The following is a 26,677-nucleotide window of genomic DNA, read 5'->3' on the forward strand; positions in this document are numbered from 1 at the left end:
AGTCTGTCAGGAGCAAGTATGTCGCCGCCGACGCTCTTTAGCTTGCCGGAGGCGCGGTTGCGTTTCATGGTAAGTGGCGAGGGACGGCGGAGGGGGGGAGGGGCTGCAGTCGGATGGGGTGAGAGACCTCCCGATTGGATTTCAGACAGGGTGCGTTTAACGGTGGGCCCTTTGCGTCCTTTGCGTGCTTCTCTGCCGGGTTCCTCCTGGCGTCGGTTGCTTTCTCCTCCTCGTTCAGCGTTTAGAATGGGAGATATTTTTTTTCTCGCGCGCGGACCGCGCTCACCTGAGAGAAATCAGCGGGTCCAGAGTTAAAGCCCCAGCAAAAGGGGCGTAAAAAGCAAACTTCTGAACTACCTGCGCACACCTGCACACACCCCGGTTAGTGGGCTTTGCTCTTTAACACGAAGGCGCTTGCAACTTTAACCTCCTTGACTTGAAACAAGCGGGTCTGGACTGACTACGTATTTAAATTAGGGGTTTTTTTTTACTGGGTTTTAAATGGTCATGTTATCATTGTATCTGCTAGTTTCGTTCTTTTTAAATTTTCATTCTTATGTTTGTTCTTTTTTTAATTGTTATTGTTGTGAGCCGCCCGGAGTCCTTAGGGAGAAGGGCGGCATATAAATTTAAGTAAGTCAGTAAGTAAATAAATAAATTGTTCCCATGATTTTGGCAGAATAGTTTTACAACAGTCTGTAGCACATTTATATTTGATCAGTTTTGCAAAAGTTGAGTTGTAGGTTGATACCTATGTTGCTTCAGAAAATTAAAATGGTGAGTAGGGATCCCAAAGGATTCATTGCCAATTTGAGATGGGGTGTATTCATTCCTGTTCAGCCTAGCTAAGCTTTGCGTCCCATCACAAGGTGCCCTTCCATATTGGAAGTGGTGGGTAGAATAGACATGAAGGTGCAACATCAGCTCAGCATGACATCCCCAAGAAGTAGTTGATAGAGCTGCTCTTGGAAGTTGGGGAAGGTAAGACCAGGTAAGAACACCATGGTCTTGGCTGCCTCACCTTGTGCAGTGCTCAGTTGCAACACAGAGGTCATAAAAAGAGAGCCCCAGCCCTGGAATGAAGTTTTGATAAGTGTTCAGCTTTTGATATACAAGCCATCCTGGACCGATGACAGATTGCACTCCTGTTCTGCTTGGACATGCTGAGAACCTTCATTTATTATTTCACTGTATGACAGAGGTTCTAAAGCCCTAATAAGCAGGCATATACATAGAATGAAGGCTACTGCTAAGCTTGTAAGCCGCCCTGAGTCTTCGGAGAAGGGCAGGATATAAATGGAATTAAAATAAAAAATAAAATAAATAAAACCGTGCTGTTTTGATTCTGTAAAATAATAAATGAAGGCTCTTGGCTTGTCCAAGCAGAACAGGAGTTTAGTTTGTCATCACTTTTGTTGGCTATAATCCAGTCTATGTACTAAAAGGTTCAAAGATTACCTACAGAAAATAGTATATAGATGTGTAGATACTATTGGTATCTAGATGCTGACCTATAGAAAAATGGGACACTTTCCATAGTTTGAGGTGTCGTAGGTCCTAGGAGAGCAGTATTTATGCCATCTTGAATTATATTTTAAAATGTAATTTTGATGTAGATTTTCTAAACACATATTGCTTTAATATCTGATACTCTTTTAATATCTTAGAACTCTACTCGAGATGCACTCAAAAACAAAACCATTAAGCCTTTATTGAACGCATTCAGTCAGATACCTGGAAGGTAAATTTCAATTTGATTTGTTATAACAAAAATATATATAGTATTTTATTGAAATTGAAAGTTTTGGCAAAACAATCTTAATTTTATATATTTCTAGTGAAAATGAAAAAAAGTTAACACTGGACCAAGCTTTCCGAGTTGCTCTAGAAGAAGAAATTGTGAGTAGTTTTTGATTAACTGTGTATGTGAAGGTTAATTTGAATATCTTGAGTGATATCATTCTAAACTCTATATAATTTTTCAGTTTATGAAAGAAAACTTCCAGAAGTATGGATGTGGTCTGGTCTCAAGACAAGGTTGAATGTCTAGAACACTTCAAATTATGTGTAGTTCAAGAGATCTACTTCTGCAGCTTTTGAATCAACTCTGAAACAGCATGACCATGAGGAAGTTGAGCGCTGTACAGAGGAGGAACAATGCATTTTGTTCCTGAATCAATGAGTTTTATGCATTTATATTAGTTACAGTACTTAAATTCTATTAGATTATATTGTGTCAAACCAATGAAGCAATTTAACATTGCTTCACTTGTGACTTTTCCATTTCTTTAATCAAGGTGAAAACATCTCTAAATCCATATGTTTATACATAGAGGTGTCCTGGATTCAGAATATTTAGTTGCACAGATTGTATGGCACAAAGAAACACTGTTCATACATGTTATTTACCTTGCATGACATTAGAGTTGGAGTCAAGGATGCTATACAAGTAGACTTTGTGTAGTAACTGCCTCAGGCAGCGACAATTTAAAGTTATGACTGTGATGAAAAAGTAAATTTGTGACCAATGCCTGCATTTATGATCTTCGCAGTGTCTTGTGTCTCAGGCACATGTTTGCCATTACAGTCACTATGTGTTGTCTTGTGCCTGACCTATTATTTTTTTTTCTTTTCTCCACTCACAGAGTGGAGAGAATGCCTAAATAAGCAATCTCTTTTTTTTCATAGCATTTCCCTAACAAGCTCAGCTCTGTGACCTTAATTAGCTGGCTGGCAGCTGCTAGTTGTAATTGACAAAACCTTAATTTCACACTTTCCTCTTTTTTTCCTTCCTAAATGCCAGTGTGCTAGGTAAACAGCTAGCATAGTACATTCCTTTCAATGTGTATTTTCTATTACGTGTCTGGTTAATCTCTTATCTCTTTCCAATGAAAGGAAATACAAAATACAAACATTATTTCCCATCTTGTAATTATCTCAAATCTGGGGTGAGCATTTCACAGGGGAAGTGGAGTGGGGGAAAGGGGCTATAAGATTTGCCCTTTTATCCGTCTTTCTCCTGAGCTGAGTTCTGGAAATTTTCTCTACTGTTTGAAGTTATATGATTTAGAGTCATAAGTTTCTGTCATGTCAAGCAAAGGAAACTTGAGGTAAAATCATAAGCATAGTCACGATCATCTGATTTTTCACTTAGTAACCGAGTTTCTAGTCCCAGTTGTGCTTGCTAAACAAGGACTATCAGTATGTGATGAGCAAGATAAGTAATTAAACTGTTTGGTTCTTATCATTAATACCATTAATGGTATCATTAATGCCATTAAGAGTGGAATATTCATGAGACTTGTTATCAAAATCTAGCCTATACCCCAACATGACCCTAATATTTCTCACCACCTCCGCTCCTGGAAATAAAGCACTTTTTTCTATTATGTTTTTCCAAGAATTTGCGAGGACCACAAGGAAAATAGATAACTTTCTAATGCAGTCCATAAAAATAATGCACTGTATTCTGTTCCAAGTGTCATTTGATTCCACTCTTGATGATTATTTTTATAATCTTTTTAGATAAATAAAGCTTCTTGTGAAAATGTCCTGGCTATCATTTCACTTGTTATTAATGGGGTCATAGAAGGTGAGTCTGTTTTCCTTTGTAATTGCTTGAAATCAAATGTCATGACTAGAATGTGTATTAATTAAAGTGTTTCATATTATTTATATTACTTAACACATAGTATACATAAATATTGCATTATGTAAAATATCTTTACTAGTTCAGTTTATTTTGTACGTCTAGTTGGAAGTAGTACTACTTCCACCTTTTGTCCAATGCCAATTTGCTATATGTAATCTGTTATATATAATACTATACATTTGATTGTCACAACAGAGTCTTGTTAAAGAAAAGAGAAAACTGTCATGGGATTAGAATGATTATTATTTATTTATTTTATTTAGTTATATTTATATACCGCCCTATTCCCTGAGGACTCAGGGCGGTTTACAGGGAATTAAAAATCCAAAATACAAAAATTAAGAACCAAATTAAAAAATATTAAATTAACCCTGTAGTCAGTTAAAAAGAACCCCAAATTAAAAATTCCTCCTCAGTCTGGGCCCGAGAGCTCGAAGAGCCAGGTCTTCAGGCCCCGGCGGAATGATCGAAGGTCGGGGGCAGTTCTCAGCTCCACTGGCAGCTGGTTCCAGAGGGCAGGCGCTCCCACCGAGAAGGCCCTATCCCTGGGTGTCACCCGCCGGCAGTCTCTTACCGGCGGGACCCTGAGCAGACCCTCCCCGTGGGAGCGCACTGGGCGAAGGGCATTTGATGCCGGCAGCAGGTGTTCCCTCAGATATCCCGGACCCAGGCCATACTTGACAATACCATTGACAATACTTGACAATACCATTGAATTAAAATCAAATTCTGAATTATTATTGGTAACTTTAGCAAGATTCTTGAAAAAAATCCCCATTGTTACTTTTTATAAAAAGAAATCATTTTGGCAGACATATAAACAGATTCTCTCCCATGAAGGTATTTGTACGGCATCAACCCCTTTTGTGCTCTTGGGAGATGTTTTGGATTGCCTCCCTTTGGATCAGTGTGACAAAATTTTCACCTTTGTAGAAAAAAATGTTACTACGTGGAAATCGGTAAGTATCATGGAATTCATTAAGTTTTTAAATTTCATTTTTGTAGTAAATTAATAAGTGAATAATTTGGATAGCATGCAGGAATTGTGTAAAACAAAGATGTATGCTTTTGGAATAATACAAACACTCTGTATTAAATGATTAATTATTTAATTGTGTCATTTGTCAATTGCAGGAAAAAGAAGTACAAATACTTAAAAACCAAGCATTTCTGAGCAGTGGGTGGGATTCTGAAAAAAACGAGATAAAAGTTGGGAACTTTCATATGCTTTATTAAGTCCACTGGCCACAGATTACTTGTGAGTGCAGTGGGCGCACAGCTTTAACAACACTCTTAAATCCAACATTTTTTGGATGTTTCATCCCACAGTGGTTCCTTAGAGTGAATTTCATTAGTATTGTATATTTTACTAGCAAATAATTCAGAGAAATTCTTAAATAGTTGTAAGTGGACTATAACGATCTCTTAAAACTATGGTTCTAATTAAAAATATAACAAGATTTTTTTGGTTTGTGGATTAAAACGTATTTGTAACTCGCTGTGTTACTTTATTTTAATCAGCTTTTTTAGATTAGTCTAAAATATTCAATTTAGTATTTAAAATCACAAATTATTTTTCAAAGACATCAAAGGACTATCTTCCCCAAAATATCAATGCTGGGAGTGTGAATTAGATATAAGTCTTACAAAGTGCTCATTTTCAGCATAGTTATTCCTATTGGCAAAATGTAAAATACCTTACCCAGGGAGAACAAAATTCCTTATAAGAAAATAATTTGCCTTTGCATTTCTGGGGAGGTTGAATCAACAGAACATGTCCTTCTAAATTCTGTTTTCTGTTTTCTGAAGCATATTCTCTCATTATTTCTGATCTTATGATGTGTCATAAGATCAGAAGCTTTTTTGCTTGCCCATTCATACCCACAAATATGCAGACATAGAGACATAAAGAAAGCCAAATTTTGTATAATAGCTTTTTAGATTAAAAAAGAAAAACGCATAGTTGGCATAAGACTATTTTTAAGTCTTTTTGACTATGTTGGAATATATTTGTTCTGTGAGGTTAGGGTTGGGCTTATTTTATGATCATTCATACCACTAATATGTATGCATATGATTTGGTGATTGACCAAAAGAAAATTATTTGATTTGCCGATTTTCAACCATTGTTTTGAGCTAATAATTTTTTGCCCATGATACCACAACATTGGAATAACCTCAGTGTGATGCATGTCAATTCCTGCTCTGTCTGTATTTTATTAAAATTAATTATCAATAAAAATACATTGGTTTATTTTTATTTAAAACATTTTAATGCATTTTATTTTTATTCTGCTTTGAAATTACAGTTTGATTTGAAACTGAATGTTTAGATATATTTTGTTTTGTGGTTTTGCATTTTTCTTTGAAGTGTTTTTGCTGCACGCAGGCCTATTGTAAATATTTAATTAATATGAACATTATTTTTGCTTGAAATATATATATTTATAGCATGCATAGGACACTATTCACAATCCTACTCTAGTGTAATTAACTGCATCCTGTTTTTTAAATATCAACTAATTATATCATGTTGAATTTTATGTTATTTTTAGAACACATTTTACTCTGCGGGGAAAAATTATTTACTGAGAATGTGCAATGGTGAGTAACCTTTTTCCTAACATTGCCAATGAAGATGCAGCCTTCAGTGTAATTTTCAATGCTGCTTATTAAAACTACTCATTTTCTATTATTGTTGATCAATATCTAACAATATAATTCTGTAATGAATCATTTACAGATAGTCCTTGATTTATAACAGTTTGTTTAGTGACCGTTCAAAGTTACAGTGTCACTGACAGTTGCAGTGTCCCGGAGTCATGTGATCAGCTTTTGCAAACTTTTGACAAGCAAAGTCAATGGGGAAGCCAGATTCACTTAACAACTGTGTTACTAACTTAATGATAGTGATTCCCTTAACAAGAGATTGTTAAGATCGTAGAATGGAGCAAAACTCAATAAATTTATCACTTAGCAGAATTTTGGGTACAATTGTGATTGTAACTTGAGGACTACCTATACTGATTTATTTAGCACATTTTGCTTGACATGTCTGCATTTTTATTTGAATAATAATTTGTCTGAAAAGGAGACAGAACTGTGTACATATGCAACTTAGTAACACCACATATGGAAAATAAATAAAAAACAGAAGATTAAAGAGAATGCATGATTGTATTTGCGGAAAGTATTTACTGCTGTCTGTTTTGATACCAGAGTCTATCCCTATAACATTTTTTAAATGTGGAAACTTAAATAATTTTTTCTTTGATATCATTAAGATCTTTTAAGAAGACTGTCAAAATCACAAAATACAGTTTTTTGTGGAAGAATTCAGCTCTTCTTGGCCCGGTTATTCCCTCTTTCAGAAAAGTCAGGTAAGTTTCTTTTTTAAGTTACAGCATGAACAGCAATAGAATGAACAGATTAATCCATCACACATATTTCAAACCCAATTCAGTCCTAATTTTATAATATTTTATGTATGTAATCTACCATATTCATTTTTCCCCAAATTTTCTTAGATACCATTGTCTGCATTTTTTAAATTGAAATGTATGATTATTTATAAATTACTCTGAAAACTATGATATTTGCAAATATAACTTCAGATTATTTTGCCTGATCAGATTTTTTTTCCCTACAGGGCTTAACTTACAAAGTCAATTTAATTTGGAAAATATCACAGTTTTTAATACCAGTGAACAAGACAGCACCCTTGGACAGAAGGTTATTTTTTTTTTAAATTCTCTGTTATGCACACACTGTGGAAAACTTGGAAAATTGTAAATATAATAAGTTGGCTGTAATTCTCTCAAAAGAAGGAGCATGAAGAGATTTTAGGCATAAAACAGGGGTCCCCAACTCCCGGTCCATGAACAGGTACTGGGCCGCAGCATGCCAGTAAGCGGTCCACACAAACAAGCAAAGCCCCATCCACGGGATGCAGGCAGCACACAAAACCATGCCCCCTCCGCTCCCACAGAAAAACCTCTCTCCACGTAACCAGTCCCTGGTGCCCAAAGGGTTGGGGCATAAGGTATAATTGCAGTCTATTATTTAATTTATATTGCACCAAAATCATGAATTATGTCAGTTGCTTAAGGAACAAATTTTGGTGTAGAGGCAGAAGTGAAATCCCAGTTTGTGAAATCAATTTCAATGTCCATTTCAAAAATATTCATGGTCTGTTCAATTTTAGCGACTGCTGAAGTCTTTCAGCAGATTACTGATTATTTGTATTTCCAATTTTAAATAAGTATCATATAATTTGCTACTTCCAGTATTAATAACTGCACAAAATGTTAGTGCTTTGTTTTGAATGAGTACAACACTTTTCTACTTATGCAGATGATAATTAGTTAAATTAATTCTGTGACTTTAGCATGCAGAGGAGAGAGAGGAAGGAATGGAAGTAGAAGAAGGTGAAATGGGAGATGATGAAGCTCCTACAAGTTGGTAAGAAAAGATAAATTTAAATTCCCAGTTACAAAATAAAAGAAAATATATGAAATCTATTGGAATTATTTCTGTTAAAAAGAATAACTATAACTTTTACATTTGCTATAGATTACTATTTTTATGAAAGTCTAGTAATCACTAAGGGGCTGGGAGTGGGAGGCACCGTTCTGCGGTGGTTCTCCTACCTCTCAGACCGTTCAAGACGGTGTTGGCAGGAGGGCAGAGGTCAAGCCCTAGGCCTCTTAATTGTGGAGTGCCTCAGGGTTCGGTGCTCTCGCCCCTCCTGTTCAACATCTATATGAAGCCGCTGGGAGAGATCATCCGTAGCTTCGGGGTGAAATATCATCAATATGCTGATGATACCCAGCTATTCATCTCCACCCCGAACCAACCCAGTGATGCCCTCGATGTGATGTCCCGTTATCTGGAAGCGGTACAGATTTGGATGGGAGAAAACAGGCTTTGACTCAACCCGGCCAAGACTGAGTGGCTGTACATACCGTCATCTCGTTTAGTCCAAGAGGTTCCATCTCTGACTATAGGAGGAGAGATGTTACCTCCCATTGATAGAGCATGCAATCTGGGCGTCCTCCTAGATTCATGACTCAGTTTTGAAGATCACATTGGAGCCGTGGCTAGGGGGGCATTTGCACAGATTCGTCTTATATACCAATTGCGCCCCTTTTTGGACCGAGATGCCCTACGTACAGTCACCCACGCACTCGTTACCTCCCGTATTGATTACTGTAATGCTCTCTACATGGGGCTGTCCTTGAAGACCACCCGGAGGCTTCAGCTGGTGCAGAATGCAGCTGCGCGGGTTGTGATGGGAGCTCCCCGATACTCCCATATTACACCCCTCCTGCGTGAGCTGCATTGGCTACCAGTTGCCCTCTGGGTGAGATTTAAGGTGCTGGTACTTACCTTTAAAGCCCTACATGGCTTAGGTCCGGGATACTTGCAGGACCATCTGCTGCCGGGAACAAATTCCCATCGTCCAGTACGCTCACACAGAGAAGGCCTCCTCAGGGTACCGTCAGCTAGGCAATGTCGGCTGGCAACCCCCAGGGGGAGGGCCTTCTCTGTGGGAGCGCCAACCCTATGGAATCAGCTCCCCCCTGAGCTTCGGATGGCCCAAAACCTCCAATCCTTTCGCCGCGGCCTCAAAACACACCTGTTCCACCAGGCTGACCTAGACTGACAGGCATTTTAATTAATTTATATTTAGTATTTTTAATTCATTTTTTAAATTCTCTAATTTTTTATTGCACTGATGTTCTCAATTTCATTTTATCTTGATTTCTGTACTTATTATATGTTTTGTTGTTAGCCGCCCTGAGTCCTTTGGGAGATAGGGCGGGATATAAATCCCATCAATAAATAAATAAAAATAAATAAAATCTTATTAAATTGGGGAAATTATTGGCCGTGGCTATGTTTATTGAGATCCAAAGGTGTTTATCCATTGAACAAATTCTCGTTTCTGTGTTTATATAATATCAATAGGACAACAAATGTATGCATATATGTATTTAAATAATAAATGTACCAAATTTATTTTCAGTAATAGCCAGAGATATTTATGAATGAATATATTGTAAATATTGGTTTGTCAGTTCCATTCCAATAGATTATAATCTGTACAGAAAATTTTGGTCACTTCAAGATTACTTCAGAAATCCTGTGCAATGCTATGAAAAGGTCTCATGGAAAACATTTCTTAAGGTATTGTGCTTATTGTGTTTCATTTCCATTTGTGGGTATATACATATTACTTCTGGAATTCCAAGCAAAAGAATTATAGTTATTTTAACCCACTTTTTTATAACCCAAAAAGTTGAACATACCTAGTACTCCTCCCTCCTGTTTTCCCACAACTTTGAAGCGATTTGGGCTATAAGAAAAGAATTGGCCCAAAGTCACCCAGCAACTTTTATGCCTAAATACAATGCCTACGAATAAACATTTTAGAATGCATTCAAGGAACTTTAATTAAAAGTTGTAGACAACCCAGTGCAAATGATAATTTATTTGAGGGGATTTTATCTGTAATGGCTATCTAGCCTTGTTTTTAATGTACTTGTGTATAAAAAGCATTCTTGGACAAGTAGGTAATGGAAATAAAAGAGAGTTGACCAGCATCTTTTGCATCTCATCAAATCTCATTTCTGTTTTGAGGCTATAATTTGATTGTTCCATTTTATGTGATCTATTTTAAAAGTACTCAGAAGAAGTCTTAACTGTCTTTGAGAGCTGCAAGTTGGATGACACTCAGGCATCAAGAAAAAAATTAGAAGAGCTGAAAACTGGAGGAGAGCATGTTTATTTTGCAAAATTTCTTACAAGTGAAAAGGTACATTTTTCCTGTCTCTAAAAGTAGATTTTACTGCAAGAGAAATTTTGTCTTAATCCTTCCCGCTGTAATGGCAAGAAAATAAGGATGGATTGTTATCTGATTGTCTTCTCACTGAACTCCCTGCACTTATCAGGGCTTTGTTATTTCTCTTGGCCAGTAGTCCCTCTGGGTTTCCCAGGAAATGATGAAGAAAAAGAGCAGACCTTTGGAGCTGTGGGCTTTTCTGCTTGCACAGAGTAGATGGGTGAAAGAGAAATTGCTGGTGGTGTAGAACTTAGTTTCTACACTAGCAATGAAGAAATAAAAAGCTGGAATTTGCAGGAAGTCTTCATTTAGCAGTCATAGGCAGGAATTTCTGTTGCTTAACAATGTCGTCATCAGGCACAACATCATGTGATTGTGCCGCTTAGAAACAACAGTTCCGTTCTTAACAGTTGCCATCATTAAGCACAGTAAGTGCAACATTGCGTGGCCATCATTTGCAACCTGCAGGTTTCCCATTGACTTTGCTTGTGGGAAGATGGCAGGAAAGCTGGCAACTGGAAGAATGGCAATTGTGTGACTGTGGGACAGTGCGATGTTGTAGTTGCAAGCTGGTCGCTGAATGCGTGGATTGCAATCACATGGACACAGGGCAGCCACAGATATGAGGAGTGGTTATAAGTACCATTGTAGGTGTGAACTGTTGCTGAAGAAGTGATGGTTAAGAAAGGAACTTCTGTATTTTGATTGGATTTAATATTGCAAAGCAGAAGTCATCCTAGAAGGAAGTTGTCATTTTGGGTGAAGCATAAAAAAAGATTTTTATTCAAAAACTACTTGATCCACTAGTTACAAAACGCACCTCTGACTAGATTAGTATGTGATTGGGATTAGGAATATTGATAAATGTGCTAACCAGGTGTGTCCCTGGAGTTATGCTTGCCTCACCCAGGTATTCAGCAGTGTGTACTTAGCTAAGGCTATTTCATTTCCCAGAAATAACATCGTAACTTTTTTTTCTACAAATAAGATTAATGAAGTGAGCTTCTTAACACAAGTATAAATCTGGCCTTTCATAATCAGTTAAAGAGACTTCACATTTGATTATTCTTTTAGAATCAAGATAGGAAAAGTTCCTTTTTTAAAAATTTAAGTTTCATATTTAATTTCAATATTTTATGTATGCACCCAATATTAATTCCAAAAACCAGTACACTGCAGCAAACGTCTTGTGTGATTTCACCCATTTTAATTGTACTTGCCCCATTAATTTCATTTTATTTACTTTTGTGTTATTAAAAACAGAAAACTGCAGAATGTCTGTGTGTTTATCTCTCTTTTTAATAGTTAATGGATTTACAGTTGAGTGACAGCAATTTTCGCCGCCATATCCTATTGCAGTATTTAATATTATTTCAGTACTTAAAAGGACAGGTAAAGTTTAAAAGGTAAGCTGGGTAAAGTGTTTTAAATACATTTTAATATTTTTTTACTTTGATATATGATCCAACTCACTGCTATCATTGTCTGCTTGTATGAATCTGCTTCTAAATACTGTATGTTGGAAAGTATCTATGATCTATTTGAAATTCTAAATGGAAAGAAATTAAAGATAATACATAAACTGGGCTTTGATTATATTGCTTATTGATCTGTAATTACTGTATTTTATTTTTTTAGATTTTGCAATACTTCTTACTATGTTTTTGAAATAAGTATTTGCTTTTAAAGAAATCTGTATACATTTGACTCCTGGGCAGTCTGCTTATTGTTTTACTCTCTGAATATGATCTTGCATATTCAGGTCATTGATGTTCTTGGGTGGATGCAGAAATAAGATGTAAATTAATGTAGTAAATTAAAAGTGTAACTGAATGCAAGTGAGAGATAACTAGTTATAAAAATACAACCTTCCTTGCAGTTAAATTGCTGCAATAAAAAGATCTGGTGCTGGAAAAAGATTGGAGTGAACTAGCCTCATACAGACTGGCATTTTATAGTAAGGATTATTTTGCTTTAAGAACTGGGACAATCTGAAAAAGAGCGTACATCTTCAGCCTAAAATTTATTATGTTCCATTAAAATCAGTGCGGTTAGTATTTTCTTAGTATCAAGCATCATATTTTTTTGTTTTTCAGAGAGAAACAGAAGCTACTGGTATATAATTTTTTTTAAAAAAAAATAATTCTCAGGCTTAGCAAAATTCCTCGTACAGATAAGACTGTAGTCCTATATCAATAGCAGGAAGGCAACCAAATTCATTGATTCCTCCCTCATCTACACCCAAACCTCTTAAAACTACTTATACAGGGAGTGCAGAATTATTAGGCAAATGAGTATTTTGACCACATCATCCTCTTTATGCATGTTGTCTTACTCCAAGCTGTATAGGCTCGAAAGCCTACTACCAATTAAGCATATTAGGTGATGTGCATCTCTGTAATGAGAAGGGGTGTGGTCTAATGACATCAACACCCTGTATCAGGTGTGCATAATTATTAGGCAACTTCCTTTCCTTTGGCAAAATGGGTCAAAAGAAGGACTTGACAGGCTCAGAAAAGTCAAAAATAGTGAGATATCTTGCAGAGGGATGCAGCACTCTTAAAATTGCAAAGCTTCTGAAGCGTGATCATCGAACAATCAAGCGTTTCATTCAAAATAGTCAACAGGGTCGCAAGAAGCGTGTGGAGAAACCAAGGCGCAAAATAACTGCCCATGAACTGAGAAAAGTCAAGCGTGCAGCTGCCAAGATGCCACTTGCCACCAGTTTGGCCATATTTCAGAGCTGCAACATCACTGGAGTGCCCAAAAGCACAAGGTGTGCAATACTCAGAGACATGGCCAAGGTAAGAAAGGCTGAAAGACGACCACCACTGAACAAGACACACAAGCTGAAACGTCAAGACTGGGCCAAGAAATATCTCAAGACTGATTTTTCTAAGGTTTTATGGACTGATGAAATGAGAGTGAGTCTTGATGGGCCAGATGGATGGGCCCGTGGCTGGATTGGTAAAGGGCAGAGAGCTCCAGTCCGACTCAGACGCCAGCAAGGTGGAGGTGGAGTACTGGTTTGGGCTGGTATCATCAAAGATGAGCTTGTGGGGCCTTTTCGGGTTGAGGATGGAGTCAAGCTCAACTCCCAGTCCTACTGCCAGTTTCTGGAAGACACCTTCTTCACGCAGTGGTACAGGAAGAAGTCTGCATCCTTCAAGATAAACATGATTTTCATGCAGGACAATGCTCCATCACACGCGTCCAAGTACTCCACAGCGTGGCTGGCAAGAAAGGGTATAAAAGAAGGAAATCTAATGACATGGCCTCCTTGTTCACCTGATCTGAACCCCATTGAGAACCTGTGGTCCATCATCAAATGTGAGATTTACAAGGAGGGAAAACAGTACACCTCTCTGAACAGTGTCTGGGAGGCTGTGGTTGCTGCTGCACGCAATGTTGATGGTGAACAGATCAAAACACTGACAGAATCCATGGATGGCTGGCTTTTGAGTGTCCTTGCAAAGAAAGGTGGCTATATTGGTCACTGATTTGTTTTTGTTATGTTTTTGAATGTCAGAAATGTATATTTGTGAATGTTGAGATGTTATATTGGTTTCACTGGTAAAAATAAATAATTGAAATGGGTATATATTTGTTTTTTGTTAAGTTGCCTAATAATTATGCACAGTAATAGTCACCTGCACACACAGATATCCCCCTAAAATAGCTATAACTAAAAACAAACTAAAAACTACTTCCAAAAATATTCAGCTTTGATATTAATGAGTTTTTTGGGTTCATTGAGAACATGGTTGTTGTTCAATAATAAAATTAATCCTCAAAAATACAACTTGCCTAATAATTCTGCACTCCCTGTAGTGTTGGGCTGGCTGTGATGCAGTAGAGAAATTTGTGAAATTTCTTGCTAATTCCCTCATGATAGTATTTGTATAGAACTCTGTTCCAAAGATGCTATTTCTGCTGCTGCTGCTGCTTAAGAAAATTCTGGATCAAATGCACTGTGTATGTTTTGACTTATATTAGTGTCTTATTTCCTAGTTCAAACTATATTCTGACTGATGAGCAGTCCCTGTGGATTGAAGCTACCACAAAACTAGTTTACAAGGTCAGATTAATTAATCATCTTGTGCAACTAATTTTATGTTGGTGCCTTTAGGAATAAATTTTTCATAAATTTTATTTTGAACACGTTCCATGTCATATTCCAGCTTTGTTGCTGAGCATCACATTTTTGGCTGCTGTGCTACAACTTTAGATTTTTATGGCTTTTCTAATTACAGCTTCTATCAGAAAACCCACCTGATGGAGAAAGATTCTCCAAAATGGTAGAGGTAAGTTCTTTGTTCAAAATTTCAGTTAAATTAGACTTTAGATTTTTATTTCCTCTGTTCAGTTCTCAGAGACTGCCTAGACAAGACCCTACAATTTTTCTGGCAAGGTTTTTCAGAAGTGATTTGCCATTGCCTCCTTCCTAGGACTGAGTCCAGGATCACCCAGCTGGCTTTGGGCCTAGGATGGGACTAGAACTCATGGTTTCCCAGTTTCAAGCCTGAAGCCTTAGCCGCTACACCAGACTGGCTCTCAAAGTTTAAATAAGCACCATCCATTTTAATTGGGCTCTATTATAGTAGCATGCTTTGAAATTGTAGTTCCTCTAAAGTAAATCTGATCTCTTACAGTACTCAAAGTAATCATTTAAAAATAAATTCATGCTTTTTAGATCCTCGAACTCAGTTCTTCTACTAGGTTCTTTTTTAATTCTGAATTTTAAAAATATCTTTATATATTTAATGATTTTAACATTTATTCTACGTTCAGTGGAGCACTTCTACTGTTCAGCATTATTTGAAAGCTGCGTTTTGCTAACTCTCACTTTCTGCCTTTAATAATCTTTTTGTTACTGATATTTTTTGCTTTTACAGCATATATTAAACACAGAAGAAAATTGGAATTCATGGAAAAATGAGGGCTGCCCAAGCTTTGTGAAAGAAAGGTTGCGTATATAAACATTTGTTTTTAATCAACATTGCAGGTGGTTTTTGAGTTATGACCATTCATTAAGTGATTGTTCTAAGCTATGATAGTGCTGAAGGAAGGCATTTATGACTGGTACCTCAAGTTACGGCTGTTTCAGCACCCCTGCAGCCACTTGATTGTGATCTGTTCACACTTACAACCAGTTTTAAGCAGCCCATGATAACTTGACTGCCATTTGCCAGCAGTCCCGGCTGGCTTCCCACAAGCACAATCAATGGGAAAGCTGGCAAGGAAGGTCACAATCCACTTGGGGGGCAAGTCTCCTGTACCCATCCCAGAATTTCTTTACTCACTTGTACACACCATGCCCTCCTTTTCTCCTTTGTTTGCACACACCATGCACTCTCATTCCGCACTTTGCTCTCTTGCACCTTACTTTCCTTCCCACTTTTGCTCACTTATACACACCCACCAGTACCCTTCTTCCTCCCTTCACTAGCTCACATGTGTTCCCCAGTGTCCTTCTTCCCAGGTGTCTCTGCTCCTGAACACACTTCATGCTCTCTTTCCTTAGCCTTTCAATGATCTAACACATGTACGCACCCACCAGTGCTCTCCTTCCCAGGCTTCCCTGCTTTGTTCCCACCCCACATTTTCTTTCCCCAGCTTTCCTGCTCTTGCACACAGACCCATTAATGCCCTTCTATCCAGACTTCTCTGTTCCCACACATACTCTGTGCCGGTTTCCCCAGGCTTCCGACAAGCAAAGGCAATGGGGAAAGCTGGATTTGCTTGACAGCTGTGGCAAAAAAGGTCATAAAATCACTTAACATCTACCTTGCTAGCAAAGGAAATTAAGGTCCCAATTGTGTAAGTTGAAGACTATCTGGAATGGTTCTGTGGTCCTCCCTATGGCTCCCTTCCCCTTCAGACTGTTCCTTGGGAACCCACAGACCTTGGGCCTACTTACCCCATGCCCATCATCCATTACACACTCCATACCTCATGTTGCAGACGGAGGGCACCCTTTTCATCCCTGGGTTGTGCAGTAGCCTCGCAGAAGCAGCCATCATTTTTAGCATAACTACAGTTACTTGAGACAGTCTGCACTGTCTTAACTGGCACATTCATGTGGGCATGTCAACATGGTGGCTACTTCTGCGAGGCTGCACCACAGCCTAGGGAAGAGGAGGGTACAGGGCCTGGTGGGGTGGAAATCAGACCTAAAATCTGCAGGGTTTCAAAGGGCAGGAAGCAAAGTACAAGTTTTGAAGACTGGGCCTATGCTAGGCCTCGAAAGGCCTCCTCCACCCATGAGGCACCCTGCTCCACTTAATGGCCCGCAGGCTCCATTACAGTCATATCTTGAGGACCACCTGTAACCCTACACTTATGGTAATTCTTAACTCTGACATCTTGTTTTATAGACAGAGTGATTCCAAGCCAGTGAGACCTTTCCTGCGAAAGAGACCAGCTCCTGAAGATTTTCTAGGGAAAGGACCTAACAAAAAAATTCTAATGGGAAAGTATGTTCAGTCCTTTATTAATGCATTTCTACATTGTATTGTAAATTAAATGATGCAAAGTGATATCGCAAGGCTGGAAGTACTGCTTAAATTGTGAATGTTAAAATCTGTTTTCCCACATAATTTAAAGGGGAAAAGCTGTGGAGAATTAAGATATGTACTTTACACATCAGAAGGGCTATGTAGGTGAGATAAGATTAAAATAGAAGAGGTTACTTGTCTAGGCTGGGTATACACTCTCCTTGAAGGAAGGAAGCTGTTACTGTGTGAAGAGTCATGGCTGTTAATGGAGGCAGAAGTGGTTTCCATGGCAGGGAAGGTCTTTATCTATGGCAGGCGCATCAGCTACAATAGTTGTTTGATATGGGTAATCTGGTCAACAACCCTATGCTAATATATTCAGGTTGGATCGTTTCAATACACTGCACTAGCTTTACCCTTTAGGTTCACCCAGAAATTTGAAACTAATGCAAAATGTGGCTAAATTTATGAATGTGGTTCATCACCTGCTTTTATTTGTCCTGCCTGGTATTCTTTGAAAATAATAGTTGGCTTTTAAAAATAAATACAGTAATAATAGTAGTAGTAGTGGTAATAAAATTTGTTTATATATATTTACATTAATTATTTGCTTTTTAATAAATTGTATTTGTTTTGGATTACTTTTCAGGATAAAAATCAGGATAGAAATGTATAAGTAAAATAAAAAGAAATCTTAACACAGATTTATTTTTATTTTACCTATTAATAATTCTACATATTAGAATTACTTATTTTAAATCATATCTTATTTTAGAAACAGAAGAGCATTGAATTAAAAACTTGCCTGTGGTTCTAAGCTAGTTCTTATATGGAAAGTTTTGAATAACAACATTGTTGGTAATGTTAGTGGTATAAAGTCTATTTCATCTCTCATATCTCTGCATATAAACACATCCATAGACTTACGCCTTTTGTTGAAAAGTAATTGTTTTCAGAAATATTTGACATATGAATCACAAAACATAAGAAATAGCAATCTGCTTTATATTTTGGTTTGCAGTGAAGAATTAACTCGCCTCTGGAATTTATGCCCTGATAACATGGAAGCGTGTAAATCTGAGAGTCGGTGAGTAGTGTTTCCTAAACTAATATTCTAGTCACGTTAATGCTACTGATATCTGGAGCTGGCCAGTGATTTTGCTAATCACGTTACAGCTTCTTGAAACTGATTCATAAATTGGGGGTCCTGCCAAATGAATAGATATTCCCTTTTACCACAATTGAGGTAAACAGGAAATCCCTTAATATCAATTATGTTCTTTTTGTTTTTATTTTGTGCCTATCTCCCCTTATTTATTGGGTCTTCAGTCCTTTGAGTGGCATTTGGATATCTGTCAGGATGGGATAATTGTAATTTTATCTTCCTTTTCCATGGATGAAACACGGAATATTATATGACGGGTAGTATCTCTTAATCTTTTGGATTCTGTCAAGATGTTGTTGATTAGATTTTTTAAAACAAATTGATGAATTAATCCCCATCTATATTTTTCATGGTGGTTGGGTTATTTATATATCAGCAAAAGTATGTGATAGAATTTATTTATTTATATCCTGTCTATTATATTTATAAATAACTCAAGATGGTAAATATAACTAAGATTTCCTCCTCCTATTTCCCCCAAAATAATAAGCCTGTGGGGTGAGTTGGGGAAATCATGATCTGGTTTGTAGCCTGGTACCTATGTGAAAATAGACAAATGGTAATTAAGTCAATCAATAAGTTTTTTTTGCAACTTTTATATCATGTTTCATGACTTGCTAGATTAACGGTGGGGTATCTCTAGCCCACAGATCCTTATGCAAGGCATTTGCCCAACCTTCATGAGTTCCTTCTATGTGAAATGTTTTTGTTAGTGTTGGCATTTGAAATACCTGCATTTGTTATTACACTTCAGCTGTCCTGTAACTTTCTCCTTTAGGAAGACCTAGAGCAGGGGTGTCAAACTCGCAACTTCACGTGATGTGTTGCGACATAGTGACTTTTTCCCCATCGCCGGAGCTGGGGAGGGCGTGGTTTCAGCATGACACATCCATCCCGCGGGCCGGCAGTTTAACACCTGTGACGTAGAGGAAGGCCAAAACCCAGGAAGGGTTAGATTCCAATTGCAGCTGGCAGACTCTGTTCTACATCTATGTAGGATGAGGCAGGAAGTGATTGTTCATCATTTTCTTGCATACATTGCCGTTTTCCATCTAGGCCACGGGTAGGCAACCTCGGCTCTTTTATGACTCATGGACTTCAAGTCCATGAGTCATAAAAGAGCCGAGGTTGCCTACCCCTGATCTAGGCAAAGGCAAAGAGACATTTCCCCTCTGATCTCCTAGCAGAGAAAACAGTGTTGGACAGAGCTTCTGTCCAGTAATGGGGCTTCCTGGAAATTGGATTGCTTCTCCAACTTGCACTAATCATACTCTAATGTAATTAACTCTGCTACAATTTGATAAATTAATCTGAATATTTTTTTAAAAAATGAATGTATGTGCCATATGGTAGGCTACAAAGTAAGGAGACGAATAATCTCAATAATTTACGGAATTGCTCATGCAAAGGATTTCTCACTCTGAACATAAAGAAGTTGAAGCAGAAAAATTAACCGTTTCATTGTTATTTTAGAGAGGGGGCAATATTTTAAGAAATATTTCTTCGTTCCAAATAAAGCACTTGCTTTCTATTTATTTCCTAGAGAATATATGCCAACCTTGGAAGAGTTTTTTGAAGAAGCTATAGAACAGGCAGATCCTGAAAACATGGTTGATAAAGAATTTAAGTACGTTCCACAAATCATTTTTTTTCATAATTCTGCTTGTTCAGGTGTATATTCAAAACATATTTTGATGTAATAAGAAAATACTTTTTTCCTAATTATCAATAGTCTAATTCTCATTTTGTAACATAGGGTTGTGAATAATTCTAACTATGGCTGGAGAGCATTAAGACTACTAGCAAGAAGAAGTCCTCACTTTTTTCAGCCAACCAATCAACAGTTTAAAAGTTTACCGGAATACCTTGAAAACATGGTCATTAAATTAGCAAAAGAATTACCTGTAAGTAATATTGTCTAAAATATATAATTATTTTGAACATTCTATGCTTTACAGTGAATGTTGTTTTAATTGAAATAATTAAAATATAAATATACAAAAATAAAATTTTATTTCTTTACATTTATGTCATGTAAAACTTTTTTCTACTATCTGTATTTATTGTGTATGCTTTTAAATTAGAAGCAAAACAGTTCTGATAAACTTTAAGAGCATGTCCTTCTCTTTTTGTTACTGAAATATTTAATTTTGTTTCATGAAGTGATGCTGTAAATCTATCCATTCGGAAACAAATTCCACTGAGTACAATGGGATTAAGTTCCAGATTCAGAAATATTCCAGTCTCATTCCGTAATTAGTGATATAAATTTTTATAGTAAAATTAATAAATTAAGAACAGTGTAGTGACCATGATTAAGAAAGTCAATAAAACATATTCTATTTAAGTTCTGCTGTTTCACCTTAACATTGTTCAACTTTGCTATTCATCTGATTCATCAAGTATATATTTTAATTTACTAGCTATCTATAAGAACCCCCAAAAATTATATTAAGAGAAAAACTACATGAAGGCTTATGAATTTTGATTTGACTCACTACTCTGGAAAATGGAATACTTGAGGAAGATCCTTTACCTTTTACTTTTTCTCCTCTACTTCATCTCCCCAAATCTATCCTATTCCAAATGATCAAATTTTATTGCTGGACATCTCTTTTCATCCACTATATATATGACATTTAAAGAATAAGAATATTGGGACCATGTTCTGCGATAGATATTTTTGCCTATAATTTCATTCATTTGCCCTACATATGGTCAAGTTTTGTTTGTGAATAGAAATCTTTGGAGAATAGTTTTTTTATTTTGTTTCCTTAGATAATGGTGATAATCTTTTAAAGAGAGTATATATTTTGTACTTCACTAAAAGTCCCTCCCCCCCTTCTTGTTCTTTCATGAAAAGATCCATATTTGGGGGGAAAGGGCAAAAAATGGAAAGAAATTTGTCTTGACAATGAAGTTTTGAATGAGTTGCAGCAACTTTATTTGTATTACTTATTAAGTATTTAGGAATATTTTTAAAATGTTTTTATTGCAATGAGATATTATTTCTATCAACCTAACAATTTTGTACAATAGTTTTTTGTATCCGAACTTCAGAAATGCAATTGAGTCTAGTTTGAAAAGAGATTTTAGTTTTTTATTCTTTATCCAGTGTTTGTGATGTTTTTACAAGTACTCCGCCTCTGTGAAAACAAAAATCCTAAATGTACAGTATATAATTTCCAAATGTTTTCAAAACTTCCTGTCATATGCTCAAGAGACCACCATGCAACAATTTTTTGACGAAACGCATACAGTGATACTCAATTCTCTCATTATAGCCTCCTTCTGAAGAAATTAAAACAGGCGAGGATGAAGATGAGGAAGACAATGATGCTTTATTAAAGGAAAACAATGAAAGTAAGGCTGGATTCCTGGGCTTCTCCCTGTTTCCTTTGACACCTATTGAAAAAAAGGGAATATGTGAACAGAACATTCTCACTGAGTTCTTGTTTACTGCTCTGAGTTGAAATTCAGAATGAAGAGTCACATTTATGTATCTTGGAAGCAGAAAAGATATGTGTTGTGCTGCAGCTTCATAGCTTCTTTAGAGGATGGCCTCTCCGATTCACATTTCATCCAGCATTACTATTGGATAACCCGTGGCACATTCTCAAATCTTCATAATATTTTCTTCTTTGAAATGCTTTTCAGATTTAATATATAGGTAGTCCTCAACTCATGACCATAATTGGAACTGGAACCTCCATCACTAAACAATGCATTTAGTTGTTTGATATCTTTTTGCTGCTGTTGTTAAATGAATCATGGTGTCATTAAGCAAATATGGTTTATCCCATTGGTTTTGCTTATTGAAAGTCCCCTGGGAAGTCATAAATGGCTATCCCATGACGCTAGGATGCTGCAACCATCATAAATACATGTCAGTTGCCAATACCTGAATTTTGATAATGTGACTGTGGGGACACTGATGGTCAGAAGTATGAGGACTGCTCTTAAGTAATTTTTTATCATGGTTGTGATTTCGTAAGTCGAGGACTACCTGTAACTTCTTTCGATTACGTTTTTTAAAAAGGAATCCCTTTGTCAGGACTTGAATCATCTTTGAAAATTAATTTCCACTTTAAGAAATCAGTAGTAAAATATTTAGCTCATCATAACATAGAGCAAATTATCATAGGAATACCTTCAAAGTTTCAATTTCTTTCTGCTTCCGAATCTGAGAACTTTAACATATGTTGTTTTTAAGCTGTTTATTCCTACTGCTGAAATTCATTTGCATGAGTCCTTTCTTCCCTATTTCACATATGATTGTTTCATATACAATTTATGTTCAGTTTTTAGTGACTGTATAAATGTAATCAATGTTTCATTAATGTTTCCTTATTCAAGATAGCATTGTTTTAAATTTTTCTTCAGTAGTTTAGCTGCATATTTGTTCTACTGCACTTTTAGATTTTGGCATTCTATACAGTATTTTCTTATTACTAATTTGATTAGCCATATTCTTTAGCTTAGTCCAACTGAAATTTTCCTCCTCTGCATCTCAGGTCCACTCACTTTTGAATAGAGCTGAGGTAATCAGGCTTGGTTTTCAGTACTGTTCCTTATCAGTTATGTATACTTTAGAAATGACTTCCCTCTCTACTGTTCAGTTTTAATTCTTTGTTACCGTATTTTCCGGCGTATAAGACAACTGGGTGTATAAGATGACCCCCTACATTTCCTGTTAAATTATAGGGTTTGGGCTATACTTGCTGTATAAGACTACCCCTCTTCCAACGCACACCAAATCAAAATTAAAAAACATCAGATTTGATTTTAATATGGTAATTTTATTTCAAATGCTTATGACATGCAGGTACTTAGTAGGAAAACTGTCACTTATAAACATAAGGCTGTTTGTCATCAAACATGTAAACATAAAACAGTGCAAGTGGATTAAACATAATAATAATAATAATAATAATAATAATAATAATAATAATAATAATAATAATAATAATAATAATAATAATAATTTGGAAGGGACCTTGGAGGTCATCTAGTCCAACCCCCTGCTAAGGCAGGAAACCCTATACCATTTCAGACAAATGGCTGGCCAGTCTCTTCTTAAAAACTTCCAGTGTTGGAGCATTCACCACTTCTGGAGGCAGGTTGTTCCACTGGTTAGTTGTTCTTAACTGTCAGGAAGTTTCTCCTTAGTTCTAGGTTGCTTCTCTCCTTGACTAGTTTCCATCCATTGCTTCTTGTCCTGCTTTCAGGTGCTTTGGAGAATAGCTTGGTTCCCTCTTCTTTGTGGCAGCCCCTGAGATATTGGATCACTGCTATCATGTCACCCCTCACCCTTCTCTTCGTTAAACTACACATACCCAATTCCAGCAACCGTTTCCTATTTTCCTAATTCACTTTTTCACTTTTCCTAATTCACTCTAAAGCTTTCCCTGTGCAGAGCCTTAAGTAATACCAGCTGCCTGCAATTAGTGCAGGTTCGCATCCCACAAGGCTCAAGGTTGACTCAGCCTTCCATCCTTCCGAGGTAGGTAAAATGAGGACCCAGATTTTTGGGAGCAATAAGCTGACTTTGTAATAATGCTGCTTGGGGGGGGGGGTGAAAGTTCTAATAAGCAGGCATATACATAGAATGAAGGCTATTGCTAAGCACATTAATTTGTGCTTTAAATTGTAAGCCGCCCTGAGTCTTCGGAGAAGGGCGGGATATAAATGGGATTTTAAAAAAAAAGACCAAATGGGAGATCCGCTCCAGGTTTTCCAGCCAGCCTGCCCAGTTCCTGAGTCAAATGTGTCCTTAGAGCTAAGTAGCTGCTCTGGCTGCGGCATTCCCCACCTGCCTTTCAAGTTGGGATAGACTACAGCTGCTCTTCAACTTTAGAAGGAAAGACGCCCAGACCCCAGCCTGTAAAAAAATCACAGACTGCAGCTTCTACTCCAATTGGTCCCGCTTTCCTTGCGCAGACTAAATGGGAGATCGGCTCCAGGTTTTCCAGCCAGCCCTGTCCCTAAAGTTTCAGCACCCGCCGTATAAGACGACCCCTGACTTTTGAGAAGATTTTCATGGGTTAAAAAGTCGTCTTATACACCGGAAAATACGGTACTTCTAATTGTAAATTAGCACATTCAGTCCTAATCAAACCAAGGGCCAATTCCGCAGTAGCCTTTTTGTCTCGTTTTTTGTTGTTGAGATGTCTGAATACATTATATATTTGCAGTGGTGGGGTTCAAATATGTGAACATATAAACTTATTTTCAATTTACTGACAAGGTGTTTGCTAAAAATTGGATACATTATTATTTGTATTATCTAGAAATAGTTTCGCAGTATGAATTAATACTGTAAGAGAGCTGGGCAGTTCCTAAATGCGATAAATAAAAGTAAAGTAATTGTTAATATCTTTGTTTTCCTTTAGTAAATTTAAGAATCAGTATATTAAGTATATTTTCAGTAAACATTTTATACGCATTGGAATGTAAATAAAACTTTGCCATTTACATCATGCTCAGATAAACATTCACTGTTATCTTGATCTTTCAGTGAAAAATGGTCAGTTTCAAGGAACAATTTAGGTTACTGTCCAATTATTGAACAGCATTGTCTAAATCTTGCTCATTTTCGTTTTAGGTCCAGATGTTCAACGGGACAAGCTTGTAACAGGAGAACAAATAGAATTATTTGCTAACAGACTTGGTGAATACTGGAAAATCCTGGCTCCGTATTTGGAAATGAAAGACTCTGATATAAGGCAGATTGAATTAGATAGTGAAGATCTGAAGATGAGAGCTAAGCAGTTGCTCGTTACCTGGCAAGATCAAGAAGGAATCCACGCTACTATGGAAAATTTGATTATTGCATTGAACAAAGCTGGGCTGAATGACCTTTCTGAAAGCTTAACCAATGACAGTGAAAACAATAGCTAATTTGAAAATATTTTTAATTAAAACAATGGCCATTGTTGCTGAATGTAATATTTGATAGGGCAGTCTAATTTGATGAACAATAAATTCTCTTAACGATTGTCTAGAAATTCTGCAAAGAATTCATACTACTAATTAAGCATTCGTCTGAAATCCTGTCCAAAAGTAGAAAATATATACTCATGAGTGTGCTATAAAAGGGATATCTTTAATATAACAGTGTTTTAAGAGGCCAATCTCAAATTATATGCAAGCAGGCACTTAATTTCTTTACTGAAAAACTAGCAAAGGCAATTACTGTTTGTTTGGTAACAAGCTTTGTATATAGGAAATCAATAAGGATTACATTACAGTTAGGCTATGATTTACATAAGTATTCAAGTAAATCTGTTTAAAAAGCATTTTGTTGGGGAAAAATATTTCTAGGTATTCTTTTGTATTTCTACTGTCTCATGAATTGTTCTCTCCTTTTCAAGGTTTTTGAGGTTAGAAGGGTGAAGTTAGATAGTAACTGTGTCTGTTTATTAATCAACTCTTCTTAACCAGGGTATTCATTACAAATATTTCTAATGTCTATCTCTTCAGGTAAGAAATTCCTGCCTACTATCATTACTATGTAATGTGGTTTATCTAAAGAGGTTTAAAAATGTCATGAAAACATCTGATTCCCCTATGGTCTTGCCTAAAGTTATTTACATTGATAAACCACTTATGCCATCCCCTCTATCACTATCTATTGTTCTTCGAAGGCTTCTGTAGTCTTCAAAGATATCCTGAATCCCTTAAAACATTTGCTTCATTTGCCAGTAAGAAATCCCGAGTCATATGGCTCAGAGGAATTGAAACATGCCTTGATAAGGCAATCTTTGTTACAGTTCTTGTATTTGATTGTACAGCAAGTGTGCTAATGTCCATATGTTTTTCTGTATGTAAGCAATAGCTATTTTCTCTGTTGCATTATTTCCAGTGTTTGAGGTCCCATTATCTGTGTTAAGTGATAAGGATCAAAAGACCATGTTTTCCTTTTGTGTCACTACTCTGGTCACCAGAATTAAGTTTCACCTCGTGAGAAAAAAAAATCAGCAATCTTAGACTGGGTTTCTTTTCCTTTCTTTTTTGAGATTTAATACATAAATCAATATCTTAGGTTTCTGGCCACAGCCCTTTTTGTTTGTGGCCATCTTTAGCAAGGTCCATTTCAGTGGTTTTCCTTCATTGGCTCAATTTATAAACTTCAATCAGTAAGTGCTTATGGAAGTTCTACAAAGAGAAGACTGTCACTTTAAAGATGCAGATGGAAATTGCAGATTCTCTCTTTATAATATATCTGGATGAAAATAGCTTATCTGACTTTACAACCTTTATTTCTGTGTCATTGTAATTTCAAAAAGGGGTCTTTAAAGCAATTATGCTGAAATATTACTTAGGTTTATTTGTGGAGTTTTCAGCTCAGTCGCAACACTTTCTATTTCTTTTACTCTGTCTTTCCTTTGAACAAAACAACAGTGTAGAACAGAATATATCTGCTTTAAGAAAAACATAACTATTTACAAGTGAAACTCGAAAAATTAGAATATCCTGCAAAAGTTCATTTCAGTAATGCAACTTAAAAGGGGAAACTA

At 36.6% G+C, this 26,677-nt stretch overlaps 1 protein-coding gene across 2 annotated transcripts; it reads left to right on the forward strand.

Annotated features, from left to right (window-relative positions):
* Positions 1 to 25,151, forward strand: THOC1 (THO complex subunit 1). 2 transcript variants are annotated; one of them, XM_083359364.1, is made up of 21 exons: positions 1 to 69; positions 1,668 to 1,741; positions 1,839 to 1,899; positions 3,526 to 3,592; positions 4,493 to 4,611; positions 6,208 to 6,256; positions 6,937 to 7,032; positions 7,302 to 7,384; positions 8,040 to 8,113; positions 9,733 to 9,841; positions 10,338 to 10,469; positions 11,802 to 11,902; positions 14,508 to 14,574; positions 14,750 to 14,800; positions 15,392 to 15,462; positions 16,874 to 16,972; positions 18,015 to 18,080; positions 19,702 to 19,785; positions 19,915 to 20,062; positions 21,443 to 21,521; positions 24,763 to 25,151. In XM_083359364.1, the coding sequence occupies exons 1-21, from the start codon at positions 19 to 21 to the stop codon at positions 25,056 to 25,058; spliced, it is 1,977 nt and encodes a 658-aa protein (XP_083215490.1). In that variant the 5' UTR covers positions 1 to 18; the 3' UTR covers positions 25,059 to 25,151. The 2 variants fall into 2 exon arrangements, with proteins under 2 accessions (XP_083215490.1, XP_083215491.1); XM_083359365.1 differs by lacking the exon at positions 21,443 to 21,521 and having other exon boundaries at positions 24,763 to 25,034.
* Positions 25,152 to 26,677: the final 1,526 nt, after the last annotated feature.

Source organism: Vipera ursinii, assembly GCF_947247035.1.
Source record: "Vipera ursinii genome assembly, chromosome: 3".
In the NCBI taxonomy this organism is placed as follows: Eukaryota; Metazoa; Chordata; class Lepidosauria; order Squamata; family Viperidae; genus Vipera; species Vipera ursinii.

Bases quoted from the DNA above. Each gene is read 5' to 3' on its own strand.
- THOC1 (XM_083359364.1), top strand. From the start codon at position 19: ATGTCGCCGCCGACGCTCTTTAGCTTGCCGGAGGCGCGGTTGCGTTTC. The intron at 4,612-6,207 runs GTAAGTATCATG...TGTTATTTTTAG, and splicing joins ATGTTACTACGTGGAAATCG to AACACATTTTACTCTGCGGG. The intron at 10,470-11,801 runs GTACATTTTTCC...TCTTTTTAATAG, and splicing joins AATTTCTTACAAGTGAAAAG to TTAATGGATTTACAGTTGAG.